Source organism: Ictalurus punctatus, chromosome 27, assembly GCF_001660625.3.
Source record: "Ictalurus punctatus breed USDA103 chromosome 27, Coco_2.0, whole genome shotgun sequence".
Taxonomy (NCBI): Eukaryota; Metazoa; Chordata; class Actinopteri; order Siluriformes; family Ictaluridae; genus Ictalurus; species Ictalurus punctatus.
In genome coordinates, this window is record NC_030442.2 from 10,865,338 (window position 1) to 10,891,250 (window position 25,913).

A 25,913-nucleotide genomic window follows, 5' to 3' on the forward strand; every position below is an offset into this window, starting at 1 on the left:
AGCGACATCTAATGTGTGTTTTTTTTTTTTTTCCCTCAACTGGCCACACATATACAGTTACAGTATATCACTGTTTATGGATTACATTACAAAGTGCTTATATTAACATAACCCTTTATAAACGTTAGGCTATACCTGAATGGGTAGAATCCTGTAGAGTATACTCAGCAACACCTCCTGATAGATGTTCATACGTTGTAGGATATTAATAGTCCTCATAGACTCTGTCGTGTTGTCAATTATGAGCTCAGACAGACCTGCATACACAGGAAAAAATAGTTTTTAGCATCTGATTATCACCAAGCTGAATAATGCTATTAATACCAAAACCCTCAAGACTCATGTTTTACATCAACATTCTTTTTAACTGGCATAAAATATGTTAGCACTTCATACTTGCATTAATTAAAGTTTATTCAATCTATAACTGAACAATAATATATAATGTAATATAATAATGTTACTATAGTAATTGCTTATAATTAACTCAGCTTTGGGTGTTATTGAAACTCCTTGTGAATCATCATGTAAACCACTGTAAATGTATTCATTAGCAGGGATGCAGCTATATTTCTCCTCTGAAAATGCTTGACCAAATACTTGACCAAAAGTTTCATGCACACATGTCTTTATACATTCACATACTATAAAGAAAATGTGGCCTAGATGTTCATGTCTCACACATCAACAAATATAATTTTTGAGCTTTTATAGCTTCTCCTGATTGTTTTATTTATTGTCAGCTCATTTGTGTGCAGTAATGTCCTACCGAAATGACTAACTTGCCAATAATAGTTTATTTTTTATTATATTGTAGTTATTTAATAATGATTATTTAAAGGTTTTCAAATATAAAACGCAAAATAATTACAATATAAGCAACAACATGCTAACTAATAGCAACAAAACAACAACAACAAAATAATAATAATAATAATAATAATAATAATAATAACAACAACAACAACGTGATAGCTTTCGGGTATTATTATTAGTAGTAATAATAGTAGTAGTATTGTTGTTTATTATTATCATCATTATTATTATTATTCAGTAACAACAGCAACAATACTACTACTACTACTACTAATCATAATAAATAATCCTGCAGTTCAGTTTTGTCCAGTGTTTAAACTGCCACATTATTATTACATTTTTGCTGCTTTTTTAGTTTAAAAAAAGAAAGGAAGAATTTAAACACCAGCCAAATTTCTCCACAAAGTCAAATTTCCTTATTATTTCCTTGTTATTATAATCTGCTTACACAAACACACTTGCTTTGAGTTTGGGTTTAAAGCTATATAGATCTCACTTAGCAATGCTACAGAGACTAAGTAAAAATTCCCTTATAAACATACTCAATAAAGAAGTGAACATTTAAGAAGGCGCTAAGCTTATTTGCATGATGATACCCAATTGCTCAGGAACAATAAAGCAGCATCCAGAGAACAGCTATAAGCATTGTTGCTGCAGCAGTCAGTTTCTTCCTGATGGCTAATGGCTTAATTTTAATGTTTTTTTTCTCCATGCTGGAGCACAAAAGTGATTTGGCTCACTTAGAGCACTTTGAGAAAGCTCTTGTTTTATTCCTTCCCTTCTAGAATTAGCAAAGCTCCTGTGATTGTGCTCTCTTTACATGAACAGTAACGGAAAACAGATAAAGTGGATGGGGAGGCATGACTGGTCAGCTCATTACTTCGTTTATATTTCATTCAAGTTTGCATTGGCTTGATGATTGAACCAAGAATGGGAAGAGCAAGCTAAACGGCAATTAGCAAAAAAGCTTTTGAAAGCACAGGAGGACTCGCGTTGATTTAGAAACAAAACACACATGCACTTTTAAATTATTTAATGACGCACAGCAGGAGTTTCTGTCGAAATGAAAAAGAAACTACAGGATGCATCTATCTGATAGATCTACTCTTCTGAAATCAACTTCCATGGACACTTGGACACTGATGCAGAAACACTATCAACATCAATCTCAGTCTGATTTATCTTAATTTACAGAGCTGTCCAGAATTATTGGCACCATTCATGCAAATGAGCAATAAATAAATAAATACTATAAAAAATATATACAAAAAAAAAAGAATAACACATGCTAAAACATGTTGAATAATGTGGAGACAAATTTACAGGGATCCCGGTCCACTCCTCCATGCAAAACATTTTAAGCTCCTTGGTTTTGTTTATATATGGACTTCACTCTTCTGTTCAGACCACAGGTTTTTCAGTAGCGTTCAAATCCCATTGATTTTCTGTATCTTTTACCATTTCTGTGTTGTTCTGGAAGCTATGGAAGTTATCTTGTTGAAAGCATTGTATGGCAAAACATTCTGGTAGAGGCAAATATGTTTTTACCAAAATAATTTGATTTGATATGGTCTCATCTGAAGGGGGCATGGTGGCTTACTGGTGAGCACATTTGGCTCACATCTCCGGGGTTGGGGGTTCGAATCCTGCCTCTGTCTTCTGTTGCATGTTCTCCCTGTGTTTTGGGGGTTTCCTCCCCCAGTCCAAAAACATGCACTGTAGGCTAATTGGCATATCCAAATTGTCCATAGTGTGTGAATGCGTGTGCAATTGTGCCCTGTGATGCATTGGCACCTTGTCCAGGGTGTCCCCTGCCTTGTGCCCAGGCTTCCCCATGACCCTGTGTAGGAAAAATGGTACAGAAAATGGATGGATGGTCTCCTCTGACCATAACACAAAGCCATTTGCTCTGCATTTTGGGGCTTCTTAATTTTTTTAATGCTTCCAACTGCTCATTTTTATGAAAGTGGCATTTAACAGTTGATTGTGAAACTTGACAACCAGGGCAGGGGCAGAGAGCTCATGGGTCCAAAGTTCCTGCTCCAGACATGTGAAACTTTTTGATATGGCTATAATTCTGCTTAATAGTATTTTAACTGATTGTCTATGTTTTTTATATTCATTACTTGATTTGTTCAGGTCAACAACCATCTGTGCATTTGCTGAAAGTTCTTTGGCTTTTTTTATTCCCCATGATAATGTATGTAATGGATGGGATTTGTACATGCATCCAACCTCATATTTATAAGACATGGTTAAAAGCACCAGTGCAGTTTCTGGAGACTGAAAGTGGAGATGGATCTGATACCCAATCCGATACCAGCAAAAAAATGGTGCATCGGATTTTGGACAAAACATTTTAAAACTTAATAGTTTTTAAAGAAAAGTATTTGATAGTTTTGATAGCAAGCAATGACTCCAGTCATAGCGTGTGCTTGTGGCTTACATTTCAATCTCGGCAAATGATGGACATTTAGATTGGCAACAGTTGTATTGCTGTCTGCTCCGTTTAAATGTTGTGCATTTGGACTGGATTCTGCTGGACTTGTAAATCACTTTGGATAAAAGTGTCTACGTAGAAATCTGGCGTTGTTTTCATATCATAGTGAAAAAACAGCAGAGCCTTCAGGCTATTTGGACAGCAGGTTTCAAAACTGAATAAATCTCCATACCTTCCTGGATAGACGAGGCGCTGAGCATCTGTTTGTAGTAGGAGTAGTAGAGGCCACATTCTGTCCGAAAGGAGATTTCACGCTCCACTTCCTGCCAAGATATCCAAAATATGACAAATGAGCAGAGGGATAAAATAAAAGCTATGACATATGGTGTCTTCCGAGTATGTAACAGATGCTTATTTAAGCGGTACATTATTTTCAAACAGATGTCGGCATAATGGAGCTACAAAAAAAGTTGTAGACAAACTGGTGCATTAACTACGGCCGGTTAAATTAGTTCTTATAACAATCGCTCCAGTCTAGTATGATTTAAACAGGTACGAAGAAGAAAACCTCCAGCACAGATCAGACAAAATATCCTGTAACAACAAATCAAAACTTTTATGGACGGGAGTCCCAACCACAGTGTGTTCTTGCTTTACGCACAGTGTTCCTGTGATAGGTCCCAGATCCACTGAAGCCCTGACAAGAATGAAGCGGTTAACAAAGATGAATGAATAAATGGACAAACATATCAAAAGCATATGAAATCATTTACACTATGAGAGGCAATGAAAATATGACATTTTATTAAGTACATTACTAATCCCTGCTCTTACAGCCCCAACTTTTGCTCCAAAATTTACAACTTACACAGTTTCTTCAGTTTCATTAAGAGGTAATGAAATACATAACATATTAATGTGCCTTTTCAAAACACAGACAAAATGCACTGTAAATCCACTTGAGAAATAATAAAGTAACAGTCGCAACTTTCTGACAGCAGAACTCATTATAAAGTCTGCTCCAAAGCTGCTCTCAAGTTTCAATAGTGCTTGCTTGTGTTTTTAGGAATATAATTATCTTTATAAAGCAAATTTAATGCAGCACACTCTTAGACATATCGGACTATGAGTAAATATCTCAGAGAAACACTGGGATTTTTTTTTTACATTGTAGACATAAATAGATATAATACCAAGTTTGAGATTTACATCTCATCACAGGTTACAAGATTAGTATTAACCAAACTTCACACCCAAAGATCTACAGAATTGCACATATATCTTCAAAGTGGTCCTTCTTACCTCCAGTTGGGAAAACCAGAGCAGGTTTTCATGGATAGAGTAAACAAACCAAGCATGGAACAGTCCAATCACTCCTGCCAATGTTAAACCAGCCACCATGCCAACAGTCTGCCAACAGCTCAAGTCATTAAGTCTCATCCATAAAGAGTTCCAGGAACTTCTGTCCAGCCCCTGCCTCGTTTTCAGGACCCCTGTGTGTTCTTTTGATCCAGAGTTATCCAAAAAGACGCTGTCCAGAACGCGCTCTTGCATGCTCTTGCCTCGGCGTCTTGCCTCCATTGCTGCTTTCTCTGCCTTTCTGAAAGCTTTTTTTTTCTGTTTCTTGCCTTTCACTGATGATCAGTGAATGAATCCAGCCTACACTTTCCCAGTCTTGAAGGAGGAGCTGGCTCAAACAGTGCTCCAAATGAAAAGATCCAAATTTTACAAGATATTTTATAAGATCAGCAAAAATTCGGGAGATGTTTGAAGGCACACAAACCAACAGTCGGCCAAGAGAACTGACCGTTCCACGACCAGACAAGACACAAAGCTGAGATAGGAAGGAAGGTATTTGAGCAGCACAACTGGTGACCTTTTGGTGTTTGCAGGAAAAATGGAAAAAGAAAGCTGAAGACTTGGAACATCACTTGGAAAATGTAAAAAGCATTTGTCCAAGCTTTTTAAATGATCTAAAACTCCGGTCTGAAATGACGTCCACAAGGTACTATAACTGTCATGGACATGACTTCACACACTGCGAATTCAAGAGAGTCCTGGCTGCAGCTGCTTTGTGTCTCACACCGGTATCCCAGAGGAGATACCAAGCTGACATCAGACCATTTTAGCACAATGTCTGAACATTAACAACATATGGCCAAGATCTAGAGAGTAAAAGCCATGGGTTCATGGGTTACAAAGATATCCGGTTCACTTTAATGTAACCTTAACCCAAAGTAAGCAAAGTAACTTTGCTTGCCTCATTATGACTCAGACTTGTACATGTACTTGTACCTTGACAGAACAGACTGAATCAACAACACTGCCATCAATTATTTGCACTGTATTTTTTTTTTCTCCAAACACTTCCTCAGTCTGCTCTCTCAAAGACCAAGGAAAATGGATTTCCAGCATGACAGATCTTCATTACAAATAAAGCGTTTGCACTCCCATGAGCCTGACGCACCCCAGGAGGCATTTAACCACAGGAGAAAAACAAGGAACATTCTGGGAATAAAAGCTCCGGTCATTTATTCCTTCAAAACAAAGTGAAGCAGCTCCCACATTTATCGAGCGAGAGAACAGATGACAGCGGAGAATGAGTCATAACCGGGTCTTAAAATACTACACAGCACAAGTTTGCATCACTCTTGTTCTTTCCATTACAGTCATGACCGGACTTGATTTAAACACCAAGGCGACCTTTTTATGAGTGAACCAGCACATGCTGCATTCACCAGGCGGGGGCGGCCAGGGAACGACAGAATGACTGCATGCACAGCAGGGCAAATAATACACCACCAAGAACTGTTATGTCATAATTTGTCAAAAACTAATACCCAGAGTTTCTTGTATGGCTATTATAATTCAAGAAAAGAAAAAAAAAAACCAAGAATAAACTGTTTATAGACATATGAAAAAATCCTGACAGGGAACATATCTGAAAGTCCCGTTTGCACTCTCCTAATTTAAAAACAAAAATGGCACAAAAGTTATACAAGAAGCTGACTGTACAGCCATACTCATTATCCTCTCAAATGAAATAGTTTGTGATTTAGTACATTATGATCTCGACAACAAGTTGCAAAGTCATTGGCCATCGTTTTAGCTATGAGCGACAGTGTTTTGTCCACATATAGTAAGTAAAAATATGATTTGTTTAACTGTGAGATGATGTATGGTGCATGTTGTGTTAGCAGGAGTGTTACAAAAGGTTGAGAAGCTCTTTGTTATATAATACATACAATATAATATGATTTTTATTACATTCAGTTTGCAAGACAATCTGTATTTCTAATGAATGCACACATCTGTGTAATCTCAGAGATTACATGTCTCATGTCCCAATTACAACTGCCCTGTCTTGCACATGTACTCAACTAATACACTTTTCTTCCTGAGCAAAATGCTAACGCTGTAAGGAGGATATGAGGATAAACCACACTGCCATCTGATCTGGGGAAGGCCTTGTGTTTAGACCTTCCTGTCAGTTCAGAACACGGACTAAAATAAACGTCTCTGTCTGAACATAACAATTTCTTGGCTCTCTTCTGGACTTCTGTTACAGCTTTGGAAGCTATTGTATAATCTCATGCCCACTATAAATACATGGTTATCTGGGAAAGCAAAACATTCACTCACCACATTTGCAGAATAAATCACACTTTTCCAGCAGGAAGCATGCACGTGTGTTTAAAGTATCAAGTAGAACCTCAGACAACAGCACCAAATAAACCTGTTCCTCAGGAATTTATAACCACAGAGCTGCTTTTTACTTTCACATCGATGCTCTAATATCTCCTTCAAGTTCTCTTCCAGCAAAGATTACAAATAATTTAAGTCATGGTTGATTGAACTAGGTGTGGCATGGTATGATAATGCAATATATAACGGTTTCCATTACATTGATGAGTGCTGATTTCTTCTGTTTTTGTGTATATCTCATACTAAATAGTTTTAGATGTTCAAATGAAAAACATAAAACTAAGGCAATCTGAGTAAACACACAATAGTTTTTAATTAAAAAATGTTTTTATTGAAGCAAAAAAAAGTTATCAAAACACCTATCACCCATGTGAAAATCTAATTGCCCCATTAAACTTAAAATCTGGTTGTGCCACATTTAGCAGCAATAGCTGCAACCAATGCTTCCGATACCTGGAGATCAGTCTTTCACTTACATATAGGACTAGAACTTACTCCTATGCTTTGGATCATGAGTCGTTGCTGTGCTCTTGGAGGAATTTTGGAAGGTCTGCCACTTATGGGAAGGTTCACTACTGGGCTGAGTTTCTACATTTGGAGATAATGGCTCTCACTGTGGTCCTTTGCAGTCCCAGAGCCCTTCAAATAGCTTTGTAACCCTTCCTAGACTGATGTATTTCAATTACCTTCTTCCTCATCATTTCTGGAATTTCTTTAAATTTCAGCATAGTGGGTTACTGGGTAAGACCTTCTAACAAACTTCATGCTGTTGAAAAAGTTCTATTTAAGTGTCGATATGATTGAACAGGGTTTGCAGTAATCAGGCCTGGTTGTGTCTAGTACAGCTGAACCCCAATATGAATGCAGTTTCATAGATTTGGGGAATTAGTAACTATGGAGCCAAATATATTTTCACACAGGCCCAGTTGGTATTAGATAACTTTTTGCTTCAATAAATAACATTATCATTTAAAAATTGCATTTTGTGTTTACTTAAGGTGCCTTTGTTTTATCTTAGATTTTGTTTTAAATTTCTGAAAAAATTTAGTATGTACGACATATACACAAAAACAGAAGAAATCAGGATGGGGGCAAATACTTTTACAGCACTGCAAGGTATCCGCAGGTTTATCATTTTCATTTTTTTTCATTATCATTTTAAAAAAGGCAACATATCACCCTGTAAAAGAATTACATTAAAGTATAGTATTTCCCTTGTATATCATATTTCAGTTATATACATTAGAGAAGTAACAAGTTCACCATCAAAACAAATTTTGCTGTTTAAATGTGTGACTGTTTGGGGAAAACTCACCGGATGCCACTGTGGCTGAATTCTGGCAAAAATGACAACGAATCAGGTTTTGACCAAAATTGGGTTCTCTGTCTATAATATACTCCGACACGCCAACTTTAACTAAAGTTAGGAAATCAATATAATCAGCCTAATCAATGAAGTTTGTAAAAGTATCCTAGCAGTTAAAAGGTATGTGATGCAGGTGCACTGCAGCCTGAATAAAATCATTACATGCAATTACCTCCATTTTTACTTTGGCTGGTAACCACCCTTTAAAATGTGATCACATAATTTGTTAACATACCAGTCCGTACAAGATTTCAGAGTACACTTACACGTAATCACGTACAGAGGTTTTTTTTTTTTGCGATTGTTGTGTCAAAAATGGCTGATTTTTCTGTTACTTTTTTCTTCCAAAACTTTTTTGTGGAAATCTACTTGAATTGGTGAAATTGCAATCGCACAAAATTATTTTGCACAGTCTTTTATAGTTATCTTTGTTGGTAAATAAGATAGAATAAACTTTATTTAAATTCCCTTGCTACAGCAGCTCAATTACACAAAACAGATAAGAAAGAATACACATTAAATAGAATAGACAAATGTCATTATTATATATATATATATATATATATATATATATATATATATATATATATATATATATATATATATATGGAATAGAAAAATAAGAATAATAGTAGTAAAAAATAATACTGGTAATATGTACACTATGAACACCGATGTATGTACAGATGAATAAGAATATGAATATATACAGACAAGTAACACCTCCTTTATATACGGATATGTGACAGGGCATGCAACAAATAGTAATAAATGAATAAATAAACATTTATTTAGAATTTTATGCAGAATTACAATACGTTTATACAGAATTTTATGTATGTGTTGGCTAATGTTGCAAAAAACAGCTGGCACTGATACATTATTGTCACAATCTCCCCTGCAGATGGCGGTGTGGTGCGCGACGTGCATGGAGAGCCGGAAGGCACGCGACGTGCACAAATAAGAGTGAGTACATGCTCGTGGATTACGCAGGAACTAGGGGGACGTTGTTTACAATGGACACGTGCGGTTGTTTTGGTTTCTGTTCTGTCTCCTCCTTGTTTAGTCCAAAGGCGTTCCTCCTGGTGTGCCAAAGAACACTCCCCTCCAGTGGTGGTCCTGGTCCCTTGGGTAACCTGTCCTTCGCTGAACTAGGAAACTGAGCAGCCTCCACTGTAAATCAAACAAACGGAACCCCTACTTCGGCAGGAATGTAGCGCGGGGCGACGTCCTCGGTGGGGATGTAGCACGGGGCGACGTCCTCGGCGGGGCTGGAACGCGGGATGGATTCCTCAGCGGGGCAGGACAACGGGACGGATTCCTCGGCAGGGCAGGACAACGGAACAGCTTCATCCACAAGACAGGACAGCAAAGCGGCATCCTCAGCAGGACAGGGCAGTGGAACATCTTTCTCCACAGGACAGGGCAGCGGGGTGGCCTCCTCGGCAGGACAGCGGGGAGGCCTCCTCGGGAGGGCAGGGCAGCGGGGCAGCTTCCTCAGCAGCTGAGACCTCCCCGCGGGTTTCCAACTGGAGCTCTGAGGTCACCTCATTGGCGCCCCGAGGTCGCCTCGTTGACCTCGGGCTGGAGCGCTGGAGCTGAGACCTCCACGTGGGTCTCCAGCCGGAGCTCTGAGGTCGCCACGTTGACCTCAGGCGAGAGCTCTGAGGTCATCACATTGACCTCGGTCTGGAGCACCGGAGCTGAGACCTCCCCGTGGGTCTCCAGGTGGAGCTCTGAGGTCGCCACGTTGACCTCAGGCGGAAGCTCCGAGGTCATCACACTGACCCCGGGCTGGAGCTCCGGAGCTGAGACCTCCCTGTGAGACCTCCCCAGACCTCCCCATTTTAATGTTTAGACCTCAATTTATGTTTGACCTTTGTTCGAGAATTAAACGTATAGACGCCAAGTATATGTGAGCTATCTGGATGCTAGTGGTCGTGTTTTCGTGCCATGTGATTGTTCCACGCATGAACCTAGTTAAGTTCTGGTTGTAAATAAAGACATTCATCTGCAATTGCTTCCGCATTGAGTCCGTTTTGTAACAATTATGTTGTTATTGATGAGAGACAAACGGAATATTGCACAGTTCACAGTAAAGGATAAGCAATAGAGAGTAATAAATGAATAAATGGAATCTATATTGGCTGTATTTATGTTCAACGTAAGTTAATTGAACAGGGCTTTGGCTCTGTGCGTTGTGATGATGTCACATGATACATCTTGGACCAAATCTGCATAAAATCTGTGGTAATTTTGAAAAATTGCAAGCTCCTCCGAATATTGCAGAGTTTGCTCGATTTTGTATTCATTTCTGCAATCGCAAAATCATGAAATCCCAAAGGGACTGACATACATGCAAGAGGAATATGTCAGTTCAGGAAAACATACTTTTCAGTACTATATGGTAGAAAATGACAAAGTTTCACCATATGGAGGGTTTTCCCAGGCCACCACAGAAAAATACATACTATTTAGTCTAACATATTAGAAATTCAGGAAGTAGGAAGTCATATAAATAAAATTGACAAAAAAATTAAGACTTTTAAGCCAATTATTTTGTTATGTATCTTTTATAATCTGAATACTGGAAGTGTTCCACAAATGTAAAATTACTGGAGATCCGAATCAAATAGTGATTTTCATATCAGTGCATTACTAGTTGCTACAGTACTATGAGCGATTATTCAAATGCCCTATCCATGAGATGTGAGGACAGTTTGAAATCAGATACCAGTATAATTATGAATGATGTAACATGAAACTACTGCCTTGGCCTCACATGTAAATTAATATTTCTTTTTATAATCGACTGCTTTATACAGCAACTTAGATTACTTACACTCTGGGCGCAAATATATCAGTTTCAAATTATGCTGTGAAACCCATATCATGAAGAAAAAGGTCAGTTAATTTCCTGGAGAATGTCAGATCTTACAATCTTTGCTCAGCTAGTGCTTTGCCGGAAATATCAAGTAAACGCGTGCATCTTCTCTTCTCCATATCTCTTTCTTTATCTTGTCTGAAAATGCCATAGAGTTCAAGGCAAAACAAAAGGAATGAGCCCTGGGAATACTTCTGTATGCGAGTTAATTTCATAAATTGATACAGTGATACTTGAAACTGGCCTGAGGGCTAATATCTAAAGAGCAACCATAAAAGAGTAACTTCTAAAACGTGTCCTCCTCAGACTGTTAAACTGTTTAGATCTGATGTTTTGACTTACTATTTACCAGCCCAATGTTTCAAACTACCCCCAGGTTAAGAACCACTGGTCTAGTACAAGTTATCACTTACAAAAAAGCAGAAATGCTGCCTTTTTCTACCCAATAAATGGGAGGTGTGCCAATCAACATATAAATCTAGAATGATACAGGCGTTTTGAATGCTCTGATATTAACGGACACCACCTGAAGCCCCGTCCCCTTCTCCGAACCTCACATGCTATCGACCAGACTCATTGGGCACCCATGCCTTCAGTCAAGGTAAATGGAGAATGTTTTTAATTCATTAATGTCAAATAAAATCTAACAATGTATGTTTGGCACATAGCAAAGTATCCTGCACTGATGAATGCTCAGACCTGTTCAAACACTGGGCCACAGAACAGTGAAAGTGTCGGCCATGTAGACATTAAACAACAAATTGTGAAAGGATGATTGGAAAAGATGTAAGAAAAAAATGTATATTACTCATTACTGGAGAATCATGTAAAAATCCACCATCCAGTTAAGTTTTTTGCAACTGCCACTGCCGGCTAGCATTTCCCGACTGCATAATATTATTATGCCTTCCCATACTCTCCTTATCAAATCAAATTTCAATTTTTTTTTTTATTTGTCACATACATAACCATACAGTGAGGGAAAAAAGTATTTGATCCCCTGCTGATTTTGTACGTTTGCCCACTGACAAAGAAATGATCAGTCTATAATTTTAATGGTAGTTGTATTTGAACAGTGAGAGACAGAATAACAACAAAAAAATCCAGAAAAACGCATGTCAAAAATTTTATAAATTAATTTGCATTTTAATGAGGGAAATAAGTATTTGACCCCTCTGCAAAACATGACTTAGTACTTGGTTTAAAAACCCTTGTTGGCAATCACAGAGGTCAGACGTTTCTTGTAGTTGGCCACCAGGTTTGCACACATCTCAGGAGCGATTTTGTCCCACTCCTCTTTGCAGATCTTCTCCAAATCATTAAGGTTTCGAGGCTGACGTTTGGCAACTCGAACCTTCAGCTCTCTCCACAGATTTTCTATGGGATTAAGGTCTGGAGACTGGCTAGGTCACTCCAGGACCTTAATGTGCTTCTTCTTGAGCCACTCCTTTGTTGCCTTGGCCGTGTGTTTTGGGTCATTGTCATGCTGGAATACCCATCCACGACCCATTTTCAATGCCCTGGCTGAGGGAAGGAGGTTTTCACCCAAGATTTGACGGTACATGGCCCCGTCCATCGTCCCTTTGATGCGGTGAAGTTGTCCTGTCCCCTTAGCAGAAAAAAACCCCCAAAGCATAATGTTTCCACCTCCATGTTTGACGGTGAGGATGGTGTTCTTGGGGTCATAGGCAGCATTCCTCCTCCTCCAAACACGGCGAGTTGAGTTGATGCCAAAGAGCTCCATTTTGGTCTCATCTGATCTCAACACTTTCACCCAGTTGTCCTCTGAATCATTCAGATGTTCATTGGCAGACTTCAGACGGGCATGTATATGTGCTTTCTTGAGCAGCGGACCTTGCGCGCGCTGCAGAATTTCAGTCCTTCACGGCGTAGTGTGTTACCAATTGTTTTCTTGGTGACTATGGTCCCAGCTGCCTTGAGATCATTGACAAGATCCTCCCGTGTAGTTCTGGGCTGATTCCTCACTGTTCTCATGATCAATGCAACTCCACGAGGTGAGATCTTGCATGGAGCCCCAGGCCGAGGGAGATCGACAGTTCTTTTGTGCTTCTTCCATTTGCGAATAATCGCACCAACTGTTGTCCCCTTCTCACCAAGCTGCTTGGCAATGGTCTTGTAGCCCATTCCAGACTTGTGTAGGTCTACAATCTTGTCCCTGACATCCTTGGAGAGCTCTTTGGTCTTGGCCATGGTGGAGAGTTTGGAATCTGATTGATTGATTGCTTCTGTGGACAGGTGTCTTTTATACAGGTAACAAACTGATATTAGGAGCACTCCCTTTAAGAGTGTGCTCCTAATCTCAGTTCGTTACCTGTATAAAAGACACCTGGGAGCCAGAAATCTTTCTGATTGAGCGGGGGTCAAATACTTTTTTCCCTCATTAAAATGCAAATTAATTTATAAAATTTTTGACATCCGTTTTTCTGATTTTTTTGTTGTTATTCTGTCTCTCACTGTTCAAATACAACTACCATTAAAATTATAGACTGATCATTTCTTTGTCAGTGGGCAAACGTACAAAATCAGCAGGGGATCAAATACTTTTTTCCCTCACTGTACATACTATGAAATGCAGTGAAATGCTTACTATGACTACACAATTATATAAAAGAGAATAAAAATAAAATAAAATATAATAAAGATAAAAAATATAATAAATAAAAAGAATATCATCTAATGGAGAATAAAGAATAAAAGTAGAAAATATGAATAGAATTTTGTTTACAATTTGGAATATAATATAAAAATTACAAAACTGAAAAAGAAAAAAAAATACAATTCTAATATACTAAATGGAATAGAAAAAATATACATGTGCAATTTGAGGTGTGTATGTATGGAATGCAAAATATGGTGTGTGCGAATATAAAGATATAAAAATGTAATAACAGGCAGGATGAAGTAGTGGATGTTGTATGTGTAAATCCAGTTCTAGTCCTTGGTGTTCCCCTGGTTGAGGGCCTGAATCGACTGCAGGGAAAAGCTCCTCCTCATTCTCTCTGTGTTGGCCTTCAGAGAATGGAAACGTTTCCCTGACTGTAACAGAGAGAACAGTCCATTGTTGGGAGGTCCTTCATTATCTTCCTGGCCTTTGTCCAGTACTGCTTGTTGTAGATGGACTACAGGTAAGGGATGATACCCTCAGCTATTTGCACCACCCTCTGGAGAGCTCGTCAGTCTTGCATGGTGCGATTCCCAAACCAGGCTGTAATGTTTCCTGTTTGGATGCTCTCAATGGTGTAGGTTTAAAAGTTCCTGAGCACTTTAGAGGGCAGTTTAAAGTCTTTCAAGCACCTGACGTGGAAAAGATGCTGACGAGCCATCTTCATCAGCGTGTTGATGTTACAGGACCATGTCAGGTCCCGTGTGATGTTGACATCAAGGTAACGGAAACTATCCGCACACTCCACTGGAGTCCTGTTGCTCTTGAGTGGATGGTAGCTCCTCTCCTGCTTTGTGCTGAAGTCCACCAGCTCCTTTGGCTTGCTGATGTTCAGGAGGAGATTGTTCTCCTGGCACCAGTTCTCAAGGCTCTTAAATCACCTCTAAATAGGCCATCTCGTCGTTATTGGAGATCAGGCCCAACACAACAGTGTCATCAGAGAACTTAATAATAGTGGAAGAGTTGGAAGTGGCCACACAGTCATAGAAGTACAGGGAGTACAGCAGGGGGCTCAATACACATCCCTGGGGGCCACCAGTGCTGAGGGTGAGGAGGGTGAGACATGTTTGCCCACCCTAACTGCATGTGGTCTGTCCGTCAGGAAGTTGGAGATCCACTAGCACAGAGACGGTCTCAGTCCCAAGTCCTCCAGCTTGGTGGTGAGTTTGGAGGGAACTATAGTGTAAAATGCTGAGCTGTAGTCAACAAACAACATTTTGACATAATTTCCCTTCCTGGAGCCCAGACGGCACAGAGAAGTGTGGAGGAGATATGTGAAGGCATCATCTGTGGAGCAATTTGGGCGGTATGCAAATTGTACTGGATCCTAAGTCTCTGACCAGTCTTTCAAAGAACTTCATCACAACAGATGTCAAGGCGACAGGACGATAGTTGTTGAGGCAGGGGGGCTGGGATTTTTTTGGGACAGGAATGATGGCGGACTGCTTGAAGCACGTAGGGATTACTGACTGTTCCAGGGAGAGGTTGAATCTCTCTGTGAACACCAGTGCTAGCTGGTCAGCACAGGCTCTAAGGACCCAATCTGTGATGCTGTCTGACAGCCATCCTCACATCATGCTCAGACATGATGAAATTATTTTCCACTATGGCATTCTTCGTCTGCATGCAGTCATTCACGCTGACTGTGTTGGTAGTGCTGTTTGCTGCAGCCTTGAAAAGGCTGCCACAAGTCCCTGCCACAGGTTTCTAGTGCTACCTTGTTGGAACTGTGTCTCTAGTTTCCGTCCAAAGCACCGCTATGCCTCCTTCAATGCTCTGCGCACGTTGTAGGACATAGCCTTATATTCGTCCATGTACCCGGCAGCGAGCCCTGTGTTATAGGCCATAGTGTAAGATCTCAGAGCATCGCGGATGTTTTTATCTACCCACAACTTCTGGTAGAGAAATGTTCTGACTGTTTTTTTTTCTGGACTGTATCATTTGTTAGTTTCCTGATAAATCCCACAACCGCTTTCATAAACAATTTGACATAGTCAGAGCTATGCCAGATCATGTCCCAATCTGCATCATCTAGCGCATCTTGCAGCGTGGTCACCGACTGGTCCGTCCAACCTCCCTCTGAACCGGGAGTTGTGATTTGCCGGTTTATATGATGGTGGAAGATGGTGGTGACAATGGAAGATGGCGGCGTGGTCCGATTTTCCAAATGGTGGATGAGCCTGTGCCTTGTAGCTATCTTTAAATGGGGTGTAGCAATGGTCCAGTTTTCTCTTGCCCCTTGTGGGGCAGGTGATGTGCTGGTGGAGGTTTGACACTGCATGTTTGAGGTTGGCTCTGTTAAAGTCCCCCGCTACAATGAGCGCAGTATCCCGGTGATTTGTCTGATGAATGGTGAGAGCATCATGAAGCTCACATAAAGCAGTGTCTGTGTCTGCCTGAAGTGGAATATAAACAGCGCTAACTATGACCAAGGTAAATTCCTGTGGAAGGTAGAAAGGGTGACATTTGATGGTCAATAGTTCCAGATTGGGTGTACAGGAGCGTGTTAATGGAACAATGTTTGCACTCTCACACCAGCTGCTGTTCACAATCAGATAAACTTCACCTCCCCTTGACTTCCCCGATTCTGTTGTTCTGTCTACGCGGTGAATGGAGAAGAACTCGGCCGACTGCATGGCGTGGTACAGAGCCGCTGGGTTCAGCCATGTTTCGGTGAAGCAGAGGAGGTTGCAGTCCTAAATATCCCCCTGGAACTTGATCCTGGCCCTGAGGTCATTTAGATTGTTCTCCAAAGATTGGACGTTGGCTAGCAGGATGTTAGGCAGGAGACTGCTTAGTGCTCCTGACTTCAGCTTGTTTCTCTCAGGGCCGCCAGTATGGGTCGCGTCCTTTGTTCCTTCTAAGGATCTCACTAGGCCAGGATGGCTCTGGTACTAAAGGCAACAACTGGTGATTGTTTTGTACACCAATAGAAATAACAGCATTTCTGTCGTAGTTAACAGTAGCTATGGTGAAAAGAAAAAGAGGTAGAAAGTAAGAAAGTTGTGGAAATTAAACAAAAGTATACAAAAAAGTGATGGAGCAGTCATGACGGTAGCCGACCCCACCGGAGCCATCTTGAAATTTTCTTCGATCTGAAATGATTAAATGCTCATTTTCCTGTCTTTCCTAAGCTATGGGGTCTGCAAAATTTGATCATTTATCACAATATTTAAAAATGGTAAATCGCAAGCATGGAAAATCAATATTGCCTAAGTTTACTCTAAACACTGAATCCTAAAAATAGATGCACATTAACAATACAGAACAAAATAACAATTCTTGAGAACTGACAATTCTTCAGTAAACAAAAAGGGGCTCTGATAACTGTGCTGAAAATTTATTCATATTTAATCAATGAATATTTAATCTCACAAAGTCAATGATTGATGCTTCTGTGCCTGGTGAGCAGACTTCTTTCTTTCATTAATTAACTAGGGTTGTTAATGTGTTAATAATGAGTCAACCCAATGAATTTAAAGCACACTATTTTCTATCAGAGCAGCTTGACATAACACCACACAGTCTCCACTGCTCTATTACAATGTCTCTGCAGAATAGTGCACGCCATTCAATGCTCTATCAGAGTTAACACAGTCCCGGATGCTCTCACACTGACATTACAGAACAGTGCACAGTCTCTAAGCACCATCAAAGCAACTCTACAGAAAGGTGCTCAGTCTCCAATGCTCCTGTTCTGTACGCTCACCAAAGGTAAGTATCTAAACAGACTCCAACACTAACAGTATCTCTACAGAACAGCTCAGCTGCAATGCTCTATTTCAGTGTCTCTCTCATTTTCATGAGCATGTTGAATGCAAAAATAAGGCAAAAAAAGGCAAATTTACATAATTGAATTCCATCCATATACCGATACCAGCTGTAAAAATTTACGCAATGCTTCTGCAACATCATCAAATGGAATCTTACAACTTAATTTTCTCCCTTTTCACTTTTGGGGGTAACCACACTTTGCTAACACTTTACTTGTGGTTGAGATACATGCAAAAGGGAAATATATTTAAATTCATACAAGCCTGTAGTTTTCAAAACTATATATACACACACTATACACCACACCATGTGAAGTGTTTTCCCAGGTCAACACACCCTTCACATTTTCTACTATATATAGTTCTGAAAATTACAAGCTTTTCTGAAATGAAATTGGTGCCTTATTTACACATATTTCAATCACAGATTACGTTCTAGCATTTTAAAGTTAAAAATGTACAAAATTACATTTAAATATGTGAAAAAATAAGTATACCCCATGGAAATTGTTCGCTTTTTTGACGTATTTGGACAAGCAAACATTTGATCATCTTTAAAACAGCTCCTATTAATAAAGATGTACTTGAACAAAAAAGGAACATTAGCGTTTTCAACCATTTATTCAACAGAACTATCAACAGATCTGATATTCTTATGTGGAAAATGTAAGTACACACTTGGCCCCAGAAGCTAGTATTGCCCCCTTTAGTAGAAATAACTTGTAGGCATTATCCACCTGGACAATTGCTGCTGGAATTTTTGACCATTCTTCCATGAAATTTTCTTTCAGTTGCAAAATGTTTAAGGGTTTTCTTGCATGTTCTGCCTGTTTAAAATCCCCCCATAACATTTTAATGGGATTCAAAGTCAGGCATTCACTAGGCCATTGCATAACTCTCAATTTCTTCTTTTGAGCCATTCCTTGCAGGATTTGCTAGTGTACTTAGGATCATTATCTTGTTGAAAGGTCCACGTTCGGTTGCACTTCAGCTTTCAGACAGATGGCCTCACACTATCTTCAAGAACTCTTTGATATGATGCAGAATTCATACTTGAATCAATGAATGCAAGCTGTCCAGTCCCTGAGGCAGCGAAACAACCCCGAACAATAACATTTCTACCACCGTGCTTCACAGTCAGTATGAGGTGCTTCTCCTGAAAAGCTGTCTTTGGTCTGTGCCAAACATGTCTGCTGTTACTGTGGCCAAACAACTCTATCTTTGATTCGTCTGTCCAGAGCACATTATTCCAAAATGCCTGGTCTTTGCCTATATGCTCACTGGCAAACTGTAGTCTTGCAAAGGCATTTTCCTGGTACGCCTCACATGCAGGTCAAATTTGTGCAATCTCTTTCTAATTGTAGAGGCATGCACTTTGACACCAATAGCTGCAAGACTTACTAGCAGATCCTGTGATTAAATTTTGGGGTTCTTGGAGACTTCTTTTTGCATCAGACGGTCTGGTCTTTGGGGTGCAGTTGCTGTGACGCCCAATCCTAGACAAATTTGCAGTCGTATTTTTTAAATATCTTTTTAAATCCTTTGCCAGACTCATAGGCACCCACAACCTTTTATTCTGAAGGTCTTATAGAACTCTTTAGATCTTGGTATAGGGAACACCAAACACTAGATATGAGAGGAGTATAAATAAGACAGGTTCCACCTGCACTCCCTAAGCAGGTTCTAATCACTGGCACCTGATCTTGAACACCTGACTCAGATTATGGATTTGAAAGTGTGATAAATGTAGGCGTGTACTTACTTTTTCCATGTGACTAATGTTTTTTTTGGTCATTTAAATTGTGAAAATTACTACAAAATGTCAATTTTATGTGTCCTTTGGTAGAGTGGATCACATTTATTAATAGGCACTGTTTCAAAGACTGTTTCAAAATGTTTCCTTGTCCAAACATGGGGTGTACTTATTTCTTCACATGACTGTATTTGATTCCACTCCCATTCCACTGAAAGATGCCCCACCTACCTCTAAATTTATAACTTATTCTACATATGGGGGAAAAAACATTAATGCCAAAATGTAAAGACTTATACCTTTATAGTGAGGGTCAATTATATTAAGTATATGAAATAACAAAAACAAAACATCTTTATGATGACTTCTTATTAGGTCACTTATATTCTTTTTTTGGTCCACTGTCATCAGTACAGAGCGTGTAATCTCTCCGATGTTTTTTTGATGATGAAGTGATGGTGCAGGAGCATTACAGATGTTTTTACAGCTGATATCTGATTATAAACTGAGCTGATTATGATTATGTCCATTTTGCTCTTGCAGGTAACTACCCAACAACTTGATCAAAGCTTGGCATCCATTCTGTGAGGAAAGTGAGTTTCATAGCATTGTCTCTGTGTCTCAATTCTGAAGGTCTCTGGTTTGTGTCACGATGTACTGGAACCACATTGTTTTGTGTTCTTGGTATGTGTTGTTTTGAGCATCCTAATCACCCCATCTTTCGCCCTCACTACCTCTCTTGGTTCTTCTTCTTTGCCTCTGGTACAAACCTACATAATAGATGTTCTGATTTTATCTTTAACCTGTTTCAATTGACATTTATCATTCTTTATCAATATTTCTGTGTATAATATACTATGCTTCTGTATCATTAAACTAAGAAGCTTTCATTGAACGATTGTATCGATGTGACTTCTTCCCGAGCTCAGACGAGAGGAATCAGCCAGTGCAGGCTCCAAATTCTGGTTCTGTGACTGGTATCGGACAAGAACTTAACAGCTAGCAAGGCTTTAGACATCTTAAGGCAGAGTGACTGTTTTACCACTGCCTTTAAAACTGCCTTCTTATCTGAGGTGAGCTTAAGAGGCAGATAGTCAAGGCAAGTAGACCGTATTATTAGAAATAATAAATTAGAACGTAGCCTAAAGAAAAACATTTCCACCATGTTTTTGTAAAATTATTCATAAAATTATTTAAATAAAATATAATAATAATAATAATAATAATAATAATAATAATAATAATAATAATTTCTATGTCATTTTTGGCTTTTCATCAGAATTCAGCCACAGTGACAACTGATAGGTTTTCCTAGGCCATCGTGCAGTTGATGTAACACTTTCTTCCCCATTTTTAATTTCCAATAGTGGGAAAACTGCAATACATTGTTTAAAAAAAAAAAAAAAGTGCCAGGTTAAAAAAGTGTGTTAGTGCCAGGTTAACAACTACCTGATGTACATAACGAACAGCTGGAAAATACTCATACATTTAAGGGTTAAATAATAAACACAAACTTTAATATAACAGGTACTTAAAAACCTTCTGGGCTGCCTAGCGTATTAAATTTCCTCTTTTTTATTGGACTAAAATATTTCTTTATTAATATAATTGAAGTGATTTTCCATGAAGTGCTTTGTACATAAACCAGTACCATCTACTGCTTTATATTACACTGAAAGCTCACCTTTATATTGGAGAACCACAGGTCATTTTCATGAAGTGTAGCCACATAGATGCAACACAGCAGGCCCAGACTAACTCCTACTATAGAACCGATGATAACACACAACACCGTCCACCATGATGTGCCTTCTGAAATCACAAATATAATTACATCATGATACTGCCCCATGCTACATTAAATGCTTAGACACTGCTATTTAAAATCAGGAAAATGACACTGACCAAAAGTTGTTTTATCTAAGTTACCAGCTGCATGCTCACACCGCTGACTCCGAGGTTCAAGACCCACTTCCTTCACTTTACTGCTTTTTCTCTGTCTTAGGGCAGTCATGTTTGAAAACAGATCCTGGAACACACACAGAGACGGAGGCTTCTTATAACAGACCCATGATAAATATCCTGAAAAGTGAACAACAATTTCATTTTATAAATAATGCACTTACTTTCACAAGGGGTTTCTTTCATATTCTACAATACAAAACTACAACTGATACTGCCATGCTTCTATTTGTTTTAACTTTTTAAAATGCTTTCCCTATACTTTTTTCCTCAAATGTTTCATTTCATAAAAAATGTGAAAAGAGAAGTCACACTACTCCTTTCAACCATACTTATGCAGATTCAATTTTAAAACATGGAACAACAAGGTGGACAATGTGAAGTTTGTCAGAACACCCTCTTGTCCCTGATATTGATATATACTCTTATGTTGTCAAATAATCAAACATTATTTAAGGTCTCATCTCAAGATAACTTGATGTATTGATACAGGCCAGTAAACCCTATAAATAAATAAATAAATAAATAAATAATTTATATATATATATATATATATATATATATATATATATATATATATATATATATATATATATATATATATATATATAAAAAAAATAAGAATAAAAGAAACATCCTATCACATTCTGCTTTTATCTCCAGCAAATTTCTTAACATGTGTAAATATTTGTATTAGCATAAAAAGATTCAACATCTGAGACATAAACTGAACAAGTTTCACTGACATTTGATAAACAGAAATAAATAATAGTAATAATGAATGAAAATAATAGAATAATGAGTCCCTGAACAAAGTGGGAGTCAATATTAAAAGTAACAAAAGTAAGTAAATATCAAAAGTAAGTCAGTATCTGGTGTGGCCAGCAGCTGCTTTAAGTACTACAGTGCATCGCATCCTCATGGACTACACCAGCTTTGTCAGTTCTTGCTGTGAGATGTTGCTCCACTCTTCTACCAAGGTATTTGCAAGTTCTCAATCATGTCTGGGGGGCACACATGGCTACCCGTGGTTTGCCACCGCAAGGAAGATCAGCTGTTCTTCCTGTCTCCCTGTAGCACCATCTTACGCGTCTTACATTACGGACATTGCAGTTTATTGCTCTGCACACATCTGCAGTCCTCATGCCTCCCTGCAGAAGGCCTAAGGCACGTTCACGCAGGTGAGCAGGAACCCTAGACATCTTTCTTCTGGTGTTTTTCAGAGTGACTAGAAAGGTCTCTTTGGTGTACAAAGTTATTGTAACTGTGACCTTAATTGCCTACCACCTATAAACATAAATACAAATACACACACACACACACACACACACACACACACACACACACACCCCTAATGAAAAATCAAGCCATTTTTGAGCAGACATTAGATACTGTCAAGAATCCGATACAACTCTTCAGCTCACATCACAGCTGCTGGATTTTTATTGGGCAAATTATTGGGTATTATTAGTATTTCATAACTGTTAGCATTTTGTAAATATGTAAATAGTTTGACATGGTTTTGTAAATAAGTATAGCTTGTGGTGCCATAACTAAAAGGACATCTTTTTATAAGAAAGAAATTTTTCTTATTATTATTTTCTATTCTGCTAAAACTCTTTCTATTCTGTCTTCAGAAATTCTTTATTCTTCATGTAACACGTTTTTGATATGCAAATAATCACAACGATGAACTGAATATGCAGATCAGTCTGTGGCGTCATCAGGCGCCTTCAGCATGCATTAGCTACCTTCCCCTGAAAAGAGTTTTCAATAGCAGAAAGCACAGTGTACAACATCCAGCACAACCCAGAGATCCACAATGCACTGAAATGGATGTTGAACTCCCATAATGCACTTTTCAGAAAAGAATAAACACTAATGATGCAATCTGAAGCGCATAATGAGTCAATGAACTCGGGGTTAACAGGAAAATTGGAAAGCAACTTCAAACAATATACATGTGTTATTCTGCTTGCAAATAAAGACCGTTATCCTGAAGCTATGGCTTGTCTTTTAGCGGCTACATGCGATTTATAGCTGATGCGTTGTTTTACAAAGCAACCTGCTTCTAAATATGATGCAAAAGCTGACACCCAGTGCCACATCACTGCAAGCAGGGAGATATGAGATATATATATCATATCATATGTGTATGCGCGCATCTCTGTGATTGTGTTTCCCATTCATCCGCAGGCCTTTTTCACCGCACCGCTCTTTCCTGCTCACGCCGCCGCTAGAACTACATCGAATCCCCGCATGACTATCACAGTTGCTACCGCGCCTTTGGGTGTCCCAGCTTTCGCATGCAATTGAATCGGTTAAAATAATGATACAATTCGCCTGCGAGTTCGCGTCTCACCCTGTTCCTCTGAGCTCGGGGTAGGTTGTCGGATATCTGGTAACGCCTCCTCGTTTCGCAGGGCTGTGAGTCTGAGACAGAAGCAAGCAGCCGGAATGATCTTAAGTGCAACGCGTCTTCTCTTCGCTCCTAACGATGATCAAACTCCATTATGCGCAGGTTATCATGCCTGAAGTGTCCGATTGACGCTGTGTTTGTTTCCCTCCTCGGTGAACCGAGCTCGTACAATAGCGCAGCGCCACGTGGAAACACACAAGGGACGGTTCACAAGCGTCCCATAAGAAAAGCCAGACTTAATCAAAGAGGAAATGAAAATGAAGTCTTGGTTTAAAAACAAATAAATAAATACTTAAATGCTCTCTTGTTGCGTATCTGTGGTTTTACTCGAAATGTCATACTTCCTATATATACACGCAAGATACTGCTGAATATATACTCTCATTTTACTTTGCTACATATATACTAAGACAAATAGCGAGAGCATAGCATATGTCATATCAGTTAGTATTAAAGGAGTGTGTATGTATGTTAGTATGAAGTATTAATTACTTAAATAGTAGTCTATGGCATTTTAACATAATATTAAGAGCTATTCTATGTTGACATACTATTTAGTATGGTAGTTTGGGTGTAACCATGGCAACCCTTGAGAACACGACTATTAGTGGCAGTCTATATGAGTACATACTACTGAGTACTTTAGTATGAGAGTTTAGCTGTAGCCATAGCGACCTGTGAGAAAGCGACCACTGTTAGCGGGCTCTTCTCATACTTAATATAAGCTTAATTTGGATTAAGTGAGCAATATTTTCATGTTGTACCCCGAGCTGGTAGTTTATTAGTTATTAAATCTGTGTTTGTAGTCTCTATAACAAGTGTCTTATTTCCACAGGAGCCTACAGCTTCCCTCAATACGGTTTACTGCATGTTTACAATTCATACTTAGCTGCTAGTTCTCCAGACAGGACGTTTTCAAGCATTCAAAACATATCACTAGTCCATTTTCAAGATAAAGTAGACATTACTGAGACACTGTAGTCAATTCAGTTTCTCTTAATGAAAAAGTTTCAGTGGTCAAGGCCAAGTCTAAATGTCTTTATTTATGCATTTCAGGTAGGTAAGAGTGAACATGTTTGCATGGGAGGCGTTTGAAGCTAGGTTTGTGGTATTTTGTGTAGACTGGGATATAATCTGTGACCCTTTAAAAAACTTTAACAGAATCGGCGTCCATGATATCAGTTGACATCCATAATAAACCACCTGAAGACAAAAGAAAGCTATTTTTTGTGTGTGTTTTTTTTTAAAGTAGACATTGACTATATGTCCTGAGGCTTGCTGGAAAGACATGGTCTACTTGGTTTTGATGTCCTTTTTTCCATCCATCTATCTACAGTGATTTACATTTACATATATTCATTTAGCAGACACTTTTATCCAAAGTGACTTACAAATGTGGAAATACAAGCAAACGATATATCAAGCGGAGAACAATACAAGTAGTGCTACATTACAAGATCTTTTAATTGAGTTCTAGAAAGCAAAATGCACAGAGTAGAGGTGTAAATGGGGTTGGCATTTTAGGGGTTAGTTAGGTGTTCACGGAAGAGGTGGGTCTTTAGCTGTTCTTTGAAGATAGTGACAGATTCTGCTGTCCGGATTGAAGTTGGAAGTTCATTCCACCTCTGAGGGACGGTTAGTTTGAAGGTTCTGAAAAGGGACCTTGGCCACAGTGAGTAGGCTCTACTAAGCGTCAGTCGTTAATCGATCGCAGATTGCATCAGGGAACGTAAGCCTTCAGGAGAGTGTTGAGGTAGGGTGGTGCTGTTCCAGACAAGGTGTTGTATGTGAGCATCAAGGCCTTGAATTTGATACGGCAGGCTACAGGAAGCCAGTGGAGGGAGATGAAGGGGGGTGTAACATGGGTCCTTTTGGTCTGGTTGAAGATGAGGAATGCTGCTGCATTCTGAATCATCTGAAGGGGTTTGATGGAGCTGGCTGGGAGGCCCGAGAGTAGTGCATTGCAGTAGTCCAGTATTGATATGACAAGAGCCTGGACTAGTAGCTGTATAGCCTGTTCGGTGAGAGAGAGTCTGATGTTCTTGATGTTATACAGAATGAGCCTACAGGACTGTGCAGTTGTTGAAATGTGGTCTGTAAAGGTCAAGCTGT

The 25,913-nt window shown here is 39.1% G+C and overlaps 1 protein-coding gene across 3 annotated transcripts in view; it reads right to left on the reverse strand.

Annotated features, from left to right (window-relative positions):
* The window catches only part of dpy19l3 (dpy-19 like C-mannosyltransferase 3), a 66,720-nt gene extending 42,721 nt beyond the window's left edge, over positions 1–23,999 (reverse strand). The window contains exons 1-5 of one of the 3 annotated variants that reach the window (XM_047151696.2): positions 23,745–23,999; positions 21,326–21,502; positions 21,105–21,232; positions 3,489–3,579; positions 136–257 (exon numbers count right to left, since the gene is read on the reverse strand). In XM_047151696.2, the coding sequence (XP_047007652.1) occupies positions 136–257; positions 3,489–3,579; positions 21,105–21,232; positions 21,326–21,434 (450 nt within the window). In that variant the 5' untranslated portion in view covers positions 21,435–21,502; positions 23,745–23,999. Of the gene's footprint in view, positions 1–135; positions 258–3,488; positions 3,580–4,558; positions 5,315–21,104; positions 21,233–21,325; positions 21,503–23,744 lie in introns of those variants that run through there. The other 2 variants (XM_017459307.3, XM_017459306.3) reach the window with 2 other exon arrangements.
* Positions 24,000–25,913: the final 1,914 nt, after the last annotated feature.